We start from the raw sequence: 17,668 nt of genomic DNA on the forward strand, positions 1-17,668 counted from the left end.
TAATTGTTAAAATAGAAATGGATTAAACAAAACATGATGATGAACACGAGGATAACAGAAAAGCCCATTTGCTTTACCCGACTGTGAGTTTAGCAAAAAACACCATAGCACAAATTAAAGTATGCACACAAAAAGTATTTACCTACATTTTTACGCTCAACTCACAGATATATGTTAAGGCATGTTTTACCTAACCATCTGCTAGAGCAAATAAAACCTTGCAAACAAAATAGAATAGACCCACACAGATTATGTTCTGTGCCAACAGTAAGCTCTACACTGATCACACTGGGGTGTCCTCGAGTAATGGTTATTATTGTAGTTTTAATTCCCAGCAGGTTCCTCCATCTTTCTGTGGTTCGTCTGTATTAAGCAATCTGCTATATATTTCAAAGTGCAGATTAAGCTTTCAGATCCCATACTGCACAGTAGATTCCATCATCTTGTAAAATAAAAACAGTTTTTCATTGTGTGACACTGTTTGGCATACATGTCCCCAACTGCCAAAGATGGATGAGAGTTACGCTCTAAAGCAACATATGCTTTTCATGGCTGTTATCATTAATTCAGCCTCTCACCTGTTAAGATATGCAAAGGCAAGGTACTGTGGAGAGAATCAGATTGTCACCTTCTCCTCAGCATATTTCACGGTATATCTGTAAGAGGAGAGGAGCTAGTTTACATGGGCAACCTAATCTAGAAATCCATTATTTTGTGTAGATCAGGCATAGGCAACCCTCGGCACTCCAGATGTTTTGGACAACACCTCCCATGATGCTTTGCCAGCATTATGGTTGTAAAGCATTATGGGGATGTAGTCCACAACATTTGGGGTGCCAACGGTTGCCTATACCTGGTGTAGATGATGCAATAAAATATAAAAAAACATAAAAAGATGTTTCAAAAATATTTTGTGCCAATCCCCACATATTGCAACATCAGTCTTGATTAAGGACGCAGCTTGGCCAACAATTATTTTATTATGATCTATATGGAGTCGGAATGTTTGAACACGTTTAACTCTTAACACGCAAGGGTTAATTGTAGTCTAGCTCTCCTAAATGCTTACTGGAGCAAAAGTAGCAATTCTGCTATTTGAAATCTGGTAACAGGACTTCAAGTTACAGAAAAAATAAATATTTTCCAATGACACGTACATCTATGCTATTGGACACTGCAGGTTAGGAAAAAGCAAAATATAGAGAGCTGTAGTCAAGTACTGTAACCAGCAAGGAGGGGATATTTTAGAGTGGAGGATGTGGGACAGTGAAACTAGTGCTAACATGTTGAATACAGAAATATTTTTTATTTTGTAGTCCCCCCTTTAAAAAAAAAAAAGAAAAAGAAAAGAAACTTGCTAATAAATAAACACAGCAAATTATTTAGACCAAAAGCTAGAAATGCATACATTTTGTGTTGGTGCATAGGCTTCCCTTTAAGGACTCCCAGAACTTTGTGGTAGGTCAGGACATGTATGTCCCATAACTGCTTTAAGACCTATGGAATCCTAATCCTATTTCTAGCCCTATCCCCAACCTAAAAGGTCATGTACCCCTTTAATATAACTTTCTCATTAAAACTTTAAATTATACATTTGCCTAACTTTGTATGCTAAAAAAAGTGATTTGTTTCCATATTTACCTGCTTCTTCTTTCTTATGCTTTCCACACCCACTCCAGGGGAAACACTGATCTAACCAATCAGTGTCCTATCCTTGAGAATGCTGGTAAAGTCCATCGGGAATGCCTGACACATTTAGACATGCACAGTTGAAAGATCTCTTAACCTTGTAACATTTGACATGGAGAGATGAGAGGTAGTCTGATCAGTGTGATGATGCAGACTAGGCTCCGGTGTTGGGTTTCTCTTTCCTGCTGCTGCACAATGATGCCATGATTTAGTCATTAGTGTACTAATATCAGAAACTGAAATGGGACTGCAGGGTGCTGAAGAAAATCAAAGATTTTCTTGCTTTATTTTGGTTTGTATATCTGTTTAAAAGAGTTTGCTTGCCAGTTTTATAAAATAATTGTCAAGTTATTCATATCCAGTGATTTGGGAGAAGCCTACTAGACTTTGCTTGTGTCCTCAGACAGACAAGTGAGACAGGCATGGACAGGAAATACCTGACTGGCCCATTGGAAGCAGGGTAAGTGGCATAAAGGTAGAGGATGAAAGGATGATGTATAGGATAAGCTGGCACAGAGAGATACATTTAGCTGGCTTTACAAATAAAAATGAAACTTGATATAAGGGTTTTCTGAGACTTTGGCTTTGGGAAATTAACCAGTCTTTTATCAGGTCAAGATAACATGAAGACAGTAAAGTACTAGAACTCATGTGCAGGTAAAGCTAGCAGATTGTTATAATTTATTAATGTGAAATCCTTGGGAAAACAATGACATTGACTTTGAGTTATCCTGTTGTTGCTTCTCTTAAAGAATAGTAATTCAGTGTCTGCCCATTTGTTTTGATTATATCATTCTTTGTCTAATATACTGGTGGAATTCAAGCGAGAAAGAAGATTCCCGTGTTGTTGTTTTTTTATACTGATTGGTAATGTTTCAGCACATACCACTGTCATTTTCTGTCTTAATTAGCTCATTAACTTGCATTGCATTTAGTAGGCTTTTACCATAAAAACCTGCATGATGATTTTCAAGTAAGTAAATTAGCATAGCGTCACACAGTGTCTGCAGTACCAAACAGACATGAAAAAGAATGTTATCACTACAGAACATGCACAAAAAAGTAATATTTTCAACAAGTCAGCAGCATTGTCCTTCTAATATAGTTGCATTTTGTCATCTTTGATATATGTGTAATTGGCAGATCAGGGTCATTCGAAACATTTAAACAAAAAAAAGATGTAGTGGTTATCTATATGAGATCATTGGAAGTAACTAAAAGTATCAGATAATAAATTAAATGTGACTGCACCGACAAATGTGTATATAAATTAATCAATGTTTTCAGTTTCTAATGTTCGCAATGGTTGAGCACATACTACTGCACTACCCACACCAAAGACATATTTTTATTTCCCTTTCCCCCTCAGACATAGCCCTCATTCCCCTCTCTGGTCATATTACTCTTTTTCCATTTTCTCTATTCCCACCAAGAACCATGCTACCCATTGTTCTGTTTCCTCCTTCAAAGACATAGATCCATTATCATTTCCCCCACCATACTTCCCATGTCCACTTCATTGCATATTTTGCTTACAAATACATATTTTCTTGTTAATTTCCAAATGTTATCATCTTTCATTCTTCTCTATATTTCCATACCTCCTGATTAATGTATGCCATTACTATAGTTCTAACATTTATTTCGGCAGGTTCTGGTTGCTAACCTTGCTCCTTGTAGGCTTTGCAATTCTCTAACTATGTGTGTGCGACACTTCCCGTTGAGGGGTTTGGTAGGGATTTCACATCATGCCTCTACTCCCCAAAATGGTTACGTGATATCAATACAAAAGAAAGTAAAGAAATGTTAAGTAGAGGGAATGAAACCAATGAAATATAATAGAGAAAGAGGAGAAAAGTGTTGGAATATGAAGAAGAGGAAGGGATATGAATGAGAACTAACAGTGCAAAGGACAGTGATGATTTTTAACAAGGAGGAAAGGGAGGAATGTACGGAAGCAGGAAGGAAAGGTTTGAGATGCAGTAGAGAGGTAATGAGCATAGATGGAATGGAAATTAAACATGATTTTTTTTTTATGGATACAATGGAGTGATTTATTAAAGTATTTTAAAAAGTGGGGCAAAAATGTAAAGAAGTTGGTCACCAGTGTAATGTTGCTGTTGGATCTCGTGGTGATTGCCCAACTCTTAGTACTTTGGACCACTTTTTAGAACAAAACATTTTGATATATCTCCCCCATTGTATATGGCCTTCAGAAAACTGTTTTCAAGTTGGGTATCATTTTTTTCATGCTTGGGTTCTACTCTGTAAGTTTTTGTACAAAATGAAATATTTTATAACTATTTAAATAAATATAATATTGTGTCTTATAACAAATATACATATGGGCATCTTCATGTATTAAATACAACCACCCTTTTAATTTTACCCATGTTCACATTATTTTTTGTGGCATGCCTTGTCTATAAAAAGGCTGGCAAGTGGATGCCCAATTTCTTGATAGAGAATTTCTCTATCCCTGCCACTACGTGATGCAATATTTAGTCAGTATTTTCTTTTGTAGTTAAGATTTCTATAATATTTTTGCATAGTAATGTAAAGGAGAGACAGCATCAACAATGTCCCCTAGTGGAGATCAACAATAAAAAGCAATTTATAGCAGGGCAGGTCCCCACAGGTATGAGATCTCATAACTGCAGCACCGTGGGGTTGATGATGGTATAGAAGCAAAAGAACAAGTAGAGAGAAGAAAGATAAAAAGAGGTGGGAAGGACGGCAGAAAACGTAATCCCAAGCCAGTGTGTCCCAAGGAATATACCACTAGAAGATTTACTGCATAGATCTGAGGAGTAAAGGTCTTTACCAGATCCTAGCTTCAACCTGGGCCTACATATCTGGATCTTCCTTACATGTTTTGGTCAAGAAAAGTTGCAAAGTTGCACAGATTCTAAAAATAAGCTTATATCCTGTACAAGGTATGGAGAGATCCCTGTATTCCCTGTTAAGAAGGGCTACACAGGTTTCTAGAGGAAGGCTCATCGGGACAGCGGGATATTTTACCACACACAAGATAGCTCATAAGGGTTGCAGTTTGGGACAGGGCTACCATGCTTGAAGGCATGTACCCTCCTCTTCGCACCCCTTGAAACATGTTAAAGTGTACCAGGTTGGACCTTTGCCATCCTAGACGGGTAAAGATACCATTGTGCCAAAAATTTCAGTGTACCTGCACTCGCAGATCTTATCTACAAGGACTCAATGGCTAGATCAAAGAGGAGAGGGAACAGGGTCATTCCTGACAGATCTCATTAGAAAATGGCAAAAGCCCCAACACTGATCTCATGTATTCACTCTTATTTTGGAACCAGAGTACAGAGCCTTTACTTGCCTCATGAAAATGTCTCTCCAATGCCAAAGCACACCAGGATCTCCCATGTGTAGCTCCACTCCACCCAGTCAAAAGTCTTTTCAGTGTCCAGAGATAGCAAAAAGGTCAGCGTTTTAGAAGCAGTAACATAGTGGACCAGATCCACCATGCTTCCAGTGTTGTCTCTCTCTGGGATAAACCCCACCTGGTCGTAGTGAATCAAACTGGGTAGCAAGAGTTTAGTTTTATGGCAAAGATCTGCATCAGCATTGATAAGGGAGATAGGGTGATCATTGGCACAATGTTTGGTCCTTGTCCACTTTGTGTAAAACAACTATGCATGCTTCAAGCATTGACCTAGAGGGATTTTCCAGGCCCTGCATAAAAACCTTAAAGGGAAACTCCAGTGCCAGAAAAACGATCCGTTTTTTCTGGCACTGGAGGGTCCCTCTCCCTCCCATCCCCCAATCCCCGGTTACTGAAGGGGTGAAAACCCCTTCAGTGACTTACCTGGGACAGCGGCGATGTCCCTCGCCGCTGTCTCCGCCTCCGCGACGCTCCTCCTTGTGATTACGTCGGGCGGTGGGCGAGACTAATCTAGCCCACCGGCCGAGGAGACCTAATGCGCATGCGCGGAAATGCCGCGCATACGCATTACGTCTCCCCATAGGAAAGCATTGAAAAATCATTTGAATGCTTTCCTATGGGGTTTTGAGCGACGCTGGAGGTCCTCACACAGCTAGAAACTAGGAAGTGACCTCTAGTGGCTGTCTAATAGACAGCCACTAGAGGTGGAGTTAACCCTGCAATGTAATTATTGCAGTTTATGAAAAATTGCAATAATTACACTTGCAGGGTTAAGGGTAGTGGGAGTTGGCACCCAGACCACTCCAATGAGCAGAAGTGGTCTGGGTGCCTGGAATGTCCCTTTAAATAGGACTTTACGGTGTGTTATAAGAGCCTCCCTACATTTTTTTATTATTGACTACCAGGATGCCAACTGACACTGTGCGTTGGTTTTAAACTGTCTGAGGGCTACCACAACCTTGTCGAGTAGGATTTCCTGATTAAAAAAAGACCTTTCCGTCAGATTCTGTTCAAGTTGATCATGCTGGTGCTTCCTCTTGGAAGCCATAGCGATCAGACGGTATCTTATCACTGCCATGTGAGCATTCTACTCTGTCAATTTGGAGATGTCCAGGGTCTCGTTGACACAAAAGTAATTGTGTAGGGTTGAATAAATCGTCAGTGCAATCTCTAGATCACTTAGTAGGGTGTCTCATGCATAGGAGGCCAGACCTGAAAAATATAAAATCGCATTATCCGACCGGGTTATTTCATGAAAGTGATTTTACCTGTATTTTGAATAATCTCTACCACATACAAAATGTATTAATGTTTCACAAGAACATAATGTGGTTCGGTTTTCCTTACCACCTTTTGTAGCAATGCTGTCATTCCATTTTTGTTTTTGTGATTCTTTATTTTCGATGTGCTGAGCAAGGGTAACATATCGGACAATGTAAAGTCAGTAATAAGAATCATATTTAGCAGAAAATATAGATATAGGGAACAGCACCTTTTCTTTTTTTCCTCAGTATACAGGCTAGACCATCTTGTCTTTAGATAATCCCAAACAAAATTAATAGTGATCGGGCACATTTGTTGCTATTTAGATTCAGTCAGAGTAGGTACACATGGCTATGTCCTGAAGAAAGACAATGCTATAATGCACGAGTAGTAAGTAAACTAGTTAAGCATGTCTAGGTATATGTAAAAAAAAAAAAAAAAAAAACTGGGCCTCAGGATATGCAGTACATTCTAGACATGTACTTAAGCAAGAGGGAGTAAGTAGGTCAGCATGCTAAATTAACAATAAGTGAAAAGAAAGTCAAGAGATCAACATATTTAAACATAAGATAGGAGAGACCACTGGAGACTTTCATGGTAAGTGCCATAAGGCCGCTGTCTTGATTGGTTGTGCCATAAGTGCCATTAGGCCGCTGTCTCGGCTCTGGTTGGAGGTATGTCTTCCAGATGTCTTCGACGGGCATGGATGCCTGGGAAGCCGATGCTTTACCAGGGAACGCAAGTGTGTCCATAGTACAATTGTGGGCTCTGTGGACAACAACCACCCGTATTGTGCAGGATGACCGCAGGTGATCAACGCCGTTGGGTCCGTGGTTAGTAGCGAGGCCGCCATTTTGGTGTTCAGACGCAGGAATCTTAGAGTTAGATAAGCTTGGTCACCAGTCAGTATGGCATCAGATACCTCCAATGGGGACCAGGATAACCCAACCGGTCCATGGGGTTTGTCAGGGCCCATAAGGAGTGTCTCCAAATCCCCGCAATAAAAAAAGAGAAAATCCAGAGCACTCCATTATCCCCTAAACAGCAACTTTAGTGCTGACAGATTTAGTTTTTTTTAAAAACACCTAATCCAGGCAAAAAGTAATGGGAGTTTAGTTACATTATATGATCATACATTGCATAAGCCTGCCACAACGTCAATCTACCCCATCTTTGGCAGGTCCTACACTACTAGCCTAGTGTCTGCTTCATGAGCTACTCACTTGGGGAAAAAAATCTAGAGTTCTCTGCAGTACAAGGCTAAATAGGGCCCTGGGATGAGGCACCTGTGACAGGGAGGGGTGGAAAGCCAAGGAGTTAGCCATATATACATATATATGAGAAAACAGGGGGCTGGCTGCACTCACCTGAATATGCATAAATAGGGTGCTGCTGGGAGCCAATGTATGCAATAAAAAAAGAGAAAATCCAGAGCACTCCAAATCACCGCATGGCGCAAGGCGTAAGGCGTGTGAGCAGGGCAGTGGCCACCTGCCTCGCTCCTCTCCCGATTAGGCCGCAGACTCAAAAGCTTCACATTGCCCTCATGGGGCTGCAAAATTTCCAATTTTGGAGTCCACTGTGGCACCAGCAACCACCTGCACACCTTATGAAGCTTCACAGCTTAAATTGTTACAGTAATCCTGAAATGTCAGCCAAATTGGCTAAATTCTGGAAAAGAGCCTCTCCATCATGCGACCAGTCATGCGACCTGCTGTCATTCCATTTTAATAAGAAATTTCCAAGAAATGGACAGCTCTTGTTTAATACACATATAGCCTCATATCACATATAATCTTTTTAATGATTAATTCTTTAACTTTTCCGTTGTTTTGTTTGGACATTGCAATACAGTTTACCTTCAAGCCTTTCATTCTCTATTATTTCAGTCTTTTACAGTAAAGCAGCACAAATCAGGAAGAAGCTCTATAGTTGGCATGACAAATTCAAATTGAATTTATTTTAAATACTCCAAGTAACAGATGTTTTGTCTTACTCAAAATGTCATTGACTGGCTTAATACAAATAACAGGAAATAAATGATAATGACAATGTTTACTATCATTTATTTCAGTAAGACTATGCGACTGTGACATTTTTGTGCCAAATATTTTTTTTCTAATTTTTATATGTCAAACTGACCTTTGATAAGGTGATATGATTATTAATATGTGCCCACTTTCCTTTTATAAAACTATAAAGTAAAAGCATGTGAATACACATTTGTAAAAACCCTGGAAAGTTATTGGATTTGGTATATTTGTGTAGAATCAGGAATAAAATTTGAATCACAAACAGTAGGTATTACAAAAATAGATAAAATATGGTGAAATTAACTGTTTATATAGAAATGATGTATGTGGGTATAGTGACCACATACAGTAAACACTTTAAAAAAAAATCTTTATTTTTGGTGCGCAGCGAGTTATACAGAAGCCCGCCTTGCCATGACAAGGACGGGCACAATCATGGAAATACATTGTGACATGTAACATACAGTGAGCGAGAGTTGAAAGGAACTGTGACATCACTTTTGACATTACGCACTTTTTTGGTATAGTAGGGTTGTAGTCACGGCTGAAGAGGTGGGACATTCTAGCGTGGTTGTGTCATGTGGTGGTAATCCTCTACCAGGTCGGTTTAAGGCAGTATACGTGGACAAGCGAGAGTGAATGGATGCAGGGTATTAGCATACTGGGTATCTATAAGTAACAAATTAATGACGTGAGGGTGATAGTAGAGTGTAGGTATGTAGCTTCGTTGTTCATGAGGGATAGATGTGAGGCGAGCGTTTGGGTAACCAAAGTGGTAGAGTAAGTGGTATCAGGAGGACTGCTTGGCTCCCCAACGAGGTAAGTGCCCCTAACCAAGGGGGCATCAGGGGGTAGGGTGGGGAAAGGGATTGTACACCTCTAATGTGTTTGAGACAGGACTTAGACTGCTCCCAGCAGGACCTGGCCATAGAAGGTATGAGTAACAAAAGGGTAACATAGTAGTATTTTTGTAACAGAAAAAACTAAAGCAAGAAATACAAAAACAGAATATTGCTGATCTGCTACAGGTTGCTTCCAAAAGTGGAGCGGCTTCTTCTCCCTTATCAGTCAGGTGGTTGGTGCAGTTCTTGGTGTGCCTCTTGGCACGAATGGTACAGCTGACTCTGTGTCCCAGGCTTGGGTGAGAGGTGGTGTAAAGGTCGTAGGTGTGGCGTCTGCAAGACCCAGATCCTGGAGAAGCGCCTCTGCTTCAGATTCCGCAGAGAGCTTGTGGACAGTTCTGTTGTGGGATACGAGAAGGGATCTCTGTGTCCCCCATCTGTACGCCACCCCTGCAGAACGTAGGCGGCTAGTGATTTTCGCCACTGTAGTGTGGCCTTGGTAAGATCCTGGTAGAACGTTAGATGCGAGTCCTTGAACAACAATGTGGTCTTGCCCTTCACTGCTGCCATGATGTGGCTTTTGTCTTGGGATGACGAGCAACGAATAATTACATCGCCTGTGATTGGGGTCGAAGCTTTGGTGATGGTAGGTAGGCGTTACAGTCCAGCAATGGTGAACTTTTTGGCTAGAGCCGCAGGTAACAGGGAGGCAATGAGTCTCCTCATGTAGTGTGGTAATTCCTCCATTGTTATTGTAGGGGGGTACCCCTCTGACTTTAACGTGGTTGCGGTTATTTGTAGCGCCATGGTATGCTGCGTAGTTTGGAGTTGGAGCATTGCGCGTTGCACTTCAGCTAGTTTACTGTGTATTTTCCCTATGTTCCCTTCAGCTGCGTTCGCCCTCTCGTTAATCTGTCGTAAGTTTGATTTTAGGGCAGCCACATCTGCAGTGAGGAGCCTCTGTATTTCTAGCAGTGTATTCTGCATGTTGTGTAAGTCCTTCTTTGTGGCAGGGGCTGTCCCCCCAAGGATGTCTGTGGAGTTGGTCTGTGCTTTCTCCTGTGTTGCTAGGGCAGGTGTAGGGGTCTGGCTTGGCATAGTAGGGGTTGTTGGGAGGTTCGGGCTCTCTGGGCCGTCTGTGGCCGCCATTTTGGCTGGTAATTGCCGCATAAGTAAAGTGCCGATGTCCTGTTGCTCCATGATATTTCCGGGCTGTGGCTTCTGGGATCTACGTCACATTGCTGGCGGGGGGTTTGAGGGTGTCGGAATGCGGCAATCAGGCATGTCAGCAGCACCGTGCGGGCTCCATTTGCAGAAGAGCTCCTCAAGGTTCGAGGGCGCCGGTGTGTAGTAGGCCCCAGACCTGCATTTCGGCTTAGCCTGCTTTGGGGTGTATACGAAAGGCATCTATTGATGCTGCGGAAGGTCCCCGATCCGTGCCTGCCGTTTTTGGAGCTGGATGGGTCTGGTGAGTTGCGGGATTTTAGCAGATTTCGTTGCCAGGTTGGGAGCTGCCCGAAATTAAGACTTGATACACAATTTACTAGGATCCCATGCCATTGTGGTCAGTGATGAGCTTTTAAAACAAAGGCTAATTGTCATTGTTATGATGGCTTAATGCAATGTAATTTCCTTTTGATGTATTTATTAGTGGCACTGCAAATCCCATGGGAGAAAAGATGTTTTGTTCTGGAGATGATGCAAGGATGTAATATTCATATGGCTGTACATTTAACTCCTTACAGTTCAATAAATAAATACATAATCAACAAAGCCTATATCAAAATGGAATGTCCTATTATTTTAACAGTAATGGTCCATGATAATTAACTTAAATTAAAAAAAAAGAAAAATAAGCATTTAAAAATAAACACTGTGTATAATGTTTAAATAAGTTAAATATCTTGCAAGGACAATAATCTATTGGAGGTGTCTCCATTCAAATGTCTACCCTGTATCTTAGACTGTTACAGATATAATACTTTTACTTTTCGCCACACCACCGGGCTCTTCAAGGGGAAGAAAAAACTGCTTCTTTTTCTTTAAATTTAAGTTACTTATCACGGACCATTACTATCTTAGCCTTAGGAAACAGGCAGTCTAGGGGAATATGGAATTAGGCCTTGAAGGCACAGGTTTGGTAGAAGTGAGAGGAAGGGCACTTTATCCCTAAGCCCCTCCTTCCCCCTCCTCCTTTTTTTCCTACTTTAACCTTGTCTCCCTTAAATTCTTGATTTTTACTATTTGACAGCCCAAACCTGGCCAGTACTTATTGTGTTTCTACCTCTCAAGTTATTTGCTGTTATTTTTGGCTACACTTGGATATCAATTAGTGTGGTTATCTGATAATTGTGGGAGGTTTTTTACATAAAGCATTTTATATTTAATGGATATTATTTCTTTAAAATTATTTTTTATTCTAAACTATTAAAAGTTACGTTTTAATATTTTACGTTTTTGGGCTGGATGTTTCAAAGTTCTTGGTATTGTTATATTCTAATCTGGGTTCATGCCCTGCTTATCTGGCCCTTTAGATATTATTGTCCTCTAAATCACTATCTTAATACAGTCGGACTTGGAGAATTTTGCTAATTTGGCTAATTTGTTTAATTCACTTTATATTTCTAGAGTTATTTCTAGTAAATAACCCTGCTAATTTAATTCCAAGGAATGCAAAGCGGAGATTTATAGACACAAAATCCAGTTGATTACCGGTAGCTTACTTTAAATGCAATTTTACTGATGGTATGACAAGAGGAAACTATTATTTAAAAACAACCTAAATAATACAGCACAGCAGAAGAAGAGAAAGAAATTTAATGAGGTCCTACTTTAAATAAGAGGCCTGCCAGACTTCTGCTAAACTGTAACTCCTTACTGTAGACTAGCTCTGATTAGACCTCACACCAACTTCCAATGGCACCTTGAAGAAGGAACCAAAATGATAAATTATAAAATTGATTGAGTGTTGTCCCACCCCAAAGGGATATCCTAGGGTGATACAAGATGTTTAGACCACTCCCCCTGCACCTCCCAGATCAAAAGAAAAGTCACCTAAATAGTGCTTCCAATTAGGGGGTAACCCTGGATCTAAACTACTGACAATGAATACAAAAATCCCAGTGTCACCTAAAATTGTGGGATACGCTGGGAGGAAGCACAAAAGTATTATAAGTGGCCAAAAAAAAACTTAAACTTTATTCTCAATGATACAAAAAATAATGGTCCACTTAAAAAGAAAATATATAAATATAACAGTATTAAAACAGGGTTATAAGAGGTGGGTGGTGTCCACCACTGGACAGTTAGGGACGAGGGTATTTAAAAAGAGAGGTAGAAGGTCTGTTTATATTTTCTTTTAGAGTGGACCATTATTTTTTGTATCACTGAGAAAAAAATTTCAAGTTTTTTTTTGGGCTACTTATAATACTTTTGTGCTTCCTCCCAGTGTATCCCACAATTTTGTGTGACACTGGGATTTTTGCTATCTTGAAGTAGGAGCTTGTGAGGCTAATAAGTAAACATAGTGAATGTACACTGGAAAATAAAAAAAACAAGAAACTGTGTTGATAATTTTGTGTTTAGTAATTTTACAAATTCCATATTTGCATGTCATTCAGACCTTTTTAGTGTTTTTTTTTTTTTATTTTTTTTTTACACGGAAGTGCTATGAACTGAATTAATACATATGTTGCAGTTCTCCATAAGGTCATCTAAATCTCTTAATTAAGGGTTTCATTTGGGGTGGAATTTTGGACGTTGCAATTCAGAGGCCAATTTAGAGCAGCTAATACAAGTCAGTTAACACATCTGAGAGTGTTTAAAATGATTGAGGAACAAATAAGATTGTAGATGAATATTCCTAGCATAGCATTCTTAGGGAACTTTTCTGATTTAACATAACAACTTTAAATATTTTCTTAATGCAGAAACAGCTATGTTTTCTTCCAAATTAATATTTATAGGAATCCATAAAATGTAATTGAGCACAAAGTGAAACAGAATTTAGTTTTGTGCAAATACATTTCAGTTATGCTTTGTATCCACAGAGAGTGGCTGAAACAGTAGAGGAAGAGGAGAAGAATGAAGAAGAAAATGATGGTGCAGATGTAGATGAAGGAGAGGAAGATGAAGTAGATGAGCGAAATAATGACAATCATGAGAATCATCATGGGGATGAAGCTGATGAAGCTGAAGAAGCGGTAGAAGCTGAGGAAGCTGATGAAGCAGTAGAAGCTGAGGAAGCAGAGGATCGTAGCATGGTAAGTGAAAACTGGAACTGGAATGAAGGCATATATGACTGAATAATGATTCACAATGTGAGACCATTATGTTAGATGAAAGGAACAGTATAGTGTTTAGAATACAAAGCTGTATTCATAACACTATAGTGTCCCTCTGTTCCCACTCCACCAGTGATAATGAAAAGGTTAAAAACACCCTATTCCAGCACTGAAGTCCCTTTGGCACTGGCTTAATCTCTGCCTCCTCCAATGTCAGAACCGAGAGAAAACCTAATGTGCATGCGCGGCGAGTGCTACATGTGCATTAATACTTCCCCATTGAATCAATGCTTTCCACTGGGGTTTTTTGAAGACGCTGGACATCCGCATGCTCAGTTAAACTTTGTGAAACAGCAGGAAGCGCCTCTAATAGCTGGCTGCTAGACAGCCAATAGAGGCATTCTTAACCTTGCAATATTAAGATTGCAGTTTCTCTGTGATTTAGTGATCGGGGGGCCTATAGTGTCCCAGTACTGTAATAATGGAAAAGATTTCCAAAAATTCATTTGAGTGTGAAGGATGTGGGGTTGAATCAATGTTGACTTATATGTGAAAGAAAAGGCCGAAGACAAAAGCAATAACAAAAATGAACAAGAGGCTGGTAATACTTTCAAACCATTTTTTAATTTTTATTTGAAGCTACAGGATTCTTTAGTAGAACTTTTCAGTATAATTGTGTATCAGAGAGGTTTGTGTGTGGGAATCTAGCATATCATACAGATAAAAATGAGCCTTGAGGTGCTTGAATAGAGTAGCAAGTTGAAGGAAACATAGAAACATAGAATGTGACGGCAGATAAGAACCATTCGGCCCATCTAGTCTGCCCAGTTTTCTAAATACTTTCATTAGTCCCTGGCCTTATCTTATAGTTAGGATAGCCTTATGCCTATCCCACGCATGCTTAAACTCCTTTACTGTGTTAACCTCTACCACTTCAGCTGGAAGGCTATTCCATGCATCCACTACCCTCTCAGTAAAGTAATACTTCCTGATATTATTTTTAAACCTTTGTCCCTCTAATGTAAGACTATGTCCTCTTGTTGTGGTAGTTTTTCTTCTTTTAAATATAGTCTCCTCCTTTACTGTGTTGATTCCCTTTATGTATTTAAATGTTTCTATCATATCCCCCATGTCTCGTCTTTCCTCTGCAGAGGAAGAAGACATATATATACATATACACACCTCACATTTTTGTAAATATTTTATTATATATTTTCATGTGTCAACACTGAAGAAATTACACTCTGCTACAATGTAAAGTAGTAAGTGTACAGCCTGTATAACACTGTAAATTTGCAGTTTACTCAAAATAACTCAACACGGACATTAATGTCTAAACTGTTGGCAACAAACGTGAGTAGACCCCTAAGTGGAAATGTCCAAATTGGGCCCATTTTGCCTCCCAGGTGTCATGTGATTCGTTACAGGTGTCGTTAGTGTTACAAGGTCTCAGGTGTGAATGGGAAGCAGGTGTGTTAAATTTGGTGTTATCGCTCTCACACTCTCTCATACTGGTCACTGGAAGTTCAACATGGCACCTCATGGCAAAGAGCTCTCTGAGGATCTAAAAAAAGAATTGTTGCTCTACATAAAGATGGCATAGGCTATAAGAAGATTGCTAAGACCATGAAACTGAGCTGCAGCATGGTGGGCAAGACCATACAGCGGTTTCACAGTACAGGTTCCACTCAGAACAGGCCTCTTGGGGCTGGGCCTGACACTCATGGCGATCAGACGTGCCTTGCTTGGGCTCCTCGCCTGGACACGACTCTAGCATGGATTCTGGCCACATTTCGCCTCCCAGTGAATACATACCGGAGCTACGACGTGGCAGGCTCGTGTGGCAACGGCTGGGGGCCGAGTTTGAGGCAGAAAGAACCGGAGGGGACGGTGCGGCCTATTCGACTTCACCCAACAACCAGGAGAAATAATGGGAGCGGACCTCAATTGATGCATTCAGCAACGGGACTTTGGGACTCTGTAGCCATCTTGGGGAAGCTAACTTTTCATTGTCTGGGTAATGGCCGGAGCCGGCAGTGACCCTGGCCTGTGAGGCTATGACATTATTAAGGCACACACAGTTTACATACACCTTAGCTAACCCCACCTGGTGTCGCGGTGGTGGCAGACATCGACACGCACACACCCTCTCTGATAGAACTACAGTTAAAGCTAATGTTGAAGCTAATAGTAAAGCTAATGTTAATGTTTAAGCTGATGTTAAAGATTAACGCCACTTTGGTGCTGATTTCTTGCATTGGGATGCCGATGGCGCGCTATGCCTGGTGGAAACTCAAACCTACTCTAACAAGGTTGTAACTTTCAAATTTAATACCATAGTCAGTCAAACAATCACACTGTGTACCTAATGAATATTCACTCATAACTGACAAGTTGATCTATAACTCGAGGAAACTACATTACATAAAATGACAAAATGTGCTATGTTCCGACTTGCCACGATATTGTTCATATATGTTGACAGATAAAGCAGTGATTGCTGTTGTGGCTTTTCCTGCACCACTGTATTTTTCTTGCCATGCACAATAAAATAAAGAATTAAAAAAAAAAAAAAAGAACAGGCCTCTTGACCAAAGAAGTTGAGTGCATGTGTTCAACATCATATCCAGAGTTTGTCTTTGGGAAATAGATGTATGAGTGCTGCCAGCATCGCTGCAGAGGTTGAAGGGGTGGTGGATCAGCCTGTCAGTGCTCAGACCATACGCCACACACTGCATACAATTGGTCTGCATGGCTGCCATCCCAGATGATGCACAAGAAAGCCCGAAGACAGTTTGCTGAAGACAAGCAGACTAAGGACATGGATTACTGGAACCATATCCTGTGGTTCGATGAGACCAATATAAACATATTTGGTTCAGGTGGTGTCAAGCGTGTGTGGCAACCAGGTGAGGAGTACAAAGACAAGTGTTTCTTGCCTACAGTCAAGCATGGTGGTGGAAGTGTCATGGTATGGGCCTGCATAAGTGCTGCCGGCACTGGGGAGCTACAGTTCATGGAGGGAACCATAAATTCCAACGTGCACTGTGTCATACTGAAGCAGATGATCCCCTCCCTTCAGAGACTGGGCTGCAGGGCAGTATTCCAACATGATAACGACCCCAAACACACCTTCAAGATGACCACTGCCTTGCTAAAGAAGCTGAAGGTAAAGGTGATGGACTGGCCAGGCATGTCTCCAGACCCAAACCCTATTGAGCATCTGTGGGGCATACTCAAACGGAAAGTGGGGGAGTGCAAGGTTTTTTAACATCCACCAGCTCCGTGATGTCGTCATGGAGGACTGGAAGAGGACTCCAGTGGCAACCTGTGGAGCTTTGGTGAACTCCATGCCCATGAGGGTTAAGGCAGTGCTGAAAAATAATGGTGGCCACAAAAAATATTGACACTTTGGGCCCAATTTGGATATTTCCACTTAGGGGTGTACTCACTTTTGTTGCCAACGGTTTAGACATTTACTTACTACACTTACCACTTTACATTGTAGCAGAGGTTCATAATTTCTTCAGTGTCAGTCACATGAAAAGATATAATAAAATATTTACAAAAATGTGAGGGGTGTACTCACTTTTTTGTGATACTGTGTGTGTGTGTATATATATATATGCACACATACAAATAATTACAAAATTGCAAATAATGTATCACAATCCACATACACAAACCAATTATTGGAGTAGATTACTAAATTGCCTTAACTCTATAGAGATGGTCTTTGGGTTTGCAGTGCCTTCTGAATGGAAAAGATGTTGAAAGACAGGATAAGAGTACATATTAGATGGTTGTAATCAAATGTAGAGTATTGTAAGATTGTATGGTAGTTGGATAAGATGAGGTTATTGGGTGACCATTAATGTGTGTTGGAGAAGAGCAAAAACAATGTTGCCTGAAGGTGACACAAGGTAGCATCAAAGGAAATAATCCAAAATATTGCCATTATGATATGTAAAGTAATATATGGATTACTTGTTTTGATTTCCTTGGTTATAAACCAAGGTTTCCATACAAGTATGTTTCTAAGAGGGAGTCATTTGTTTTCATCTGAAATAGTCATTATTTACAAAAAAATTTTATCTATAACTGCCATATTTACTAAAATGTATGAGTATAGCATTTTCTGTC

General features: G+C 40.3%; 1 protein-coding gene across 3 annotated transcripts in view; it reads left to right on the top strand.

The window, feature by feature from the left end:
- DCDC2 (doublecortin domain containing 2) overlaps positions 1-17,668 on the top strand; it is a 226,629-nt gene that overhangs the window by 175,666 nt on the left and 33,295 nt on the right. For all 3 annotated transcript variants that reach the window (XM_063451678.1, XM_063451679.1, XM_063451677.1), the window contains one exon: positions 13,292-13,504. In XM_063451678.1, the coding sequence (XP_063307748.1) occupies positions 13,292-13,504 (213 nt within the window). The remainder of the gene's footprint in view (positions 1-13,291; positions 13,505-17,668) is intronic.

Source organism: Pelobates fuscus, chromosome 4 (assembly GCF_036172605.1).
Source record: "Pelobates fuscus isolate aPelFus1 chromosome 4, aPelFus1.pri, whole genome shotgun sequence".
Classification (NCBI taxonomy): domain Eukaryota; kingdom Metazoa; phylum Chordata; class Amphibia; order Anura; family Pelobatidae; genus Pelobates; species Pelobates fuscus.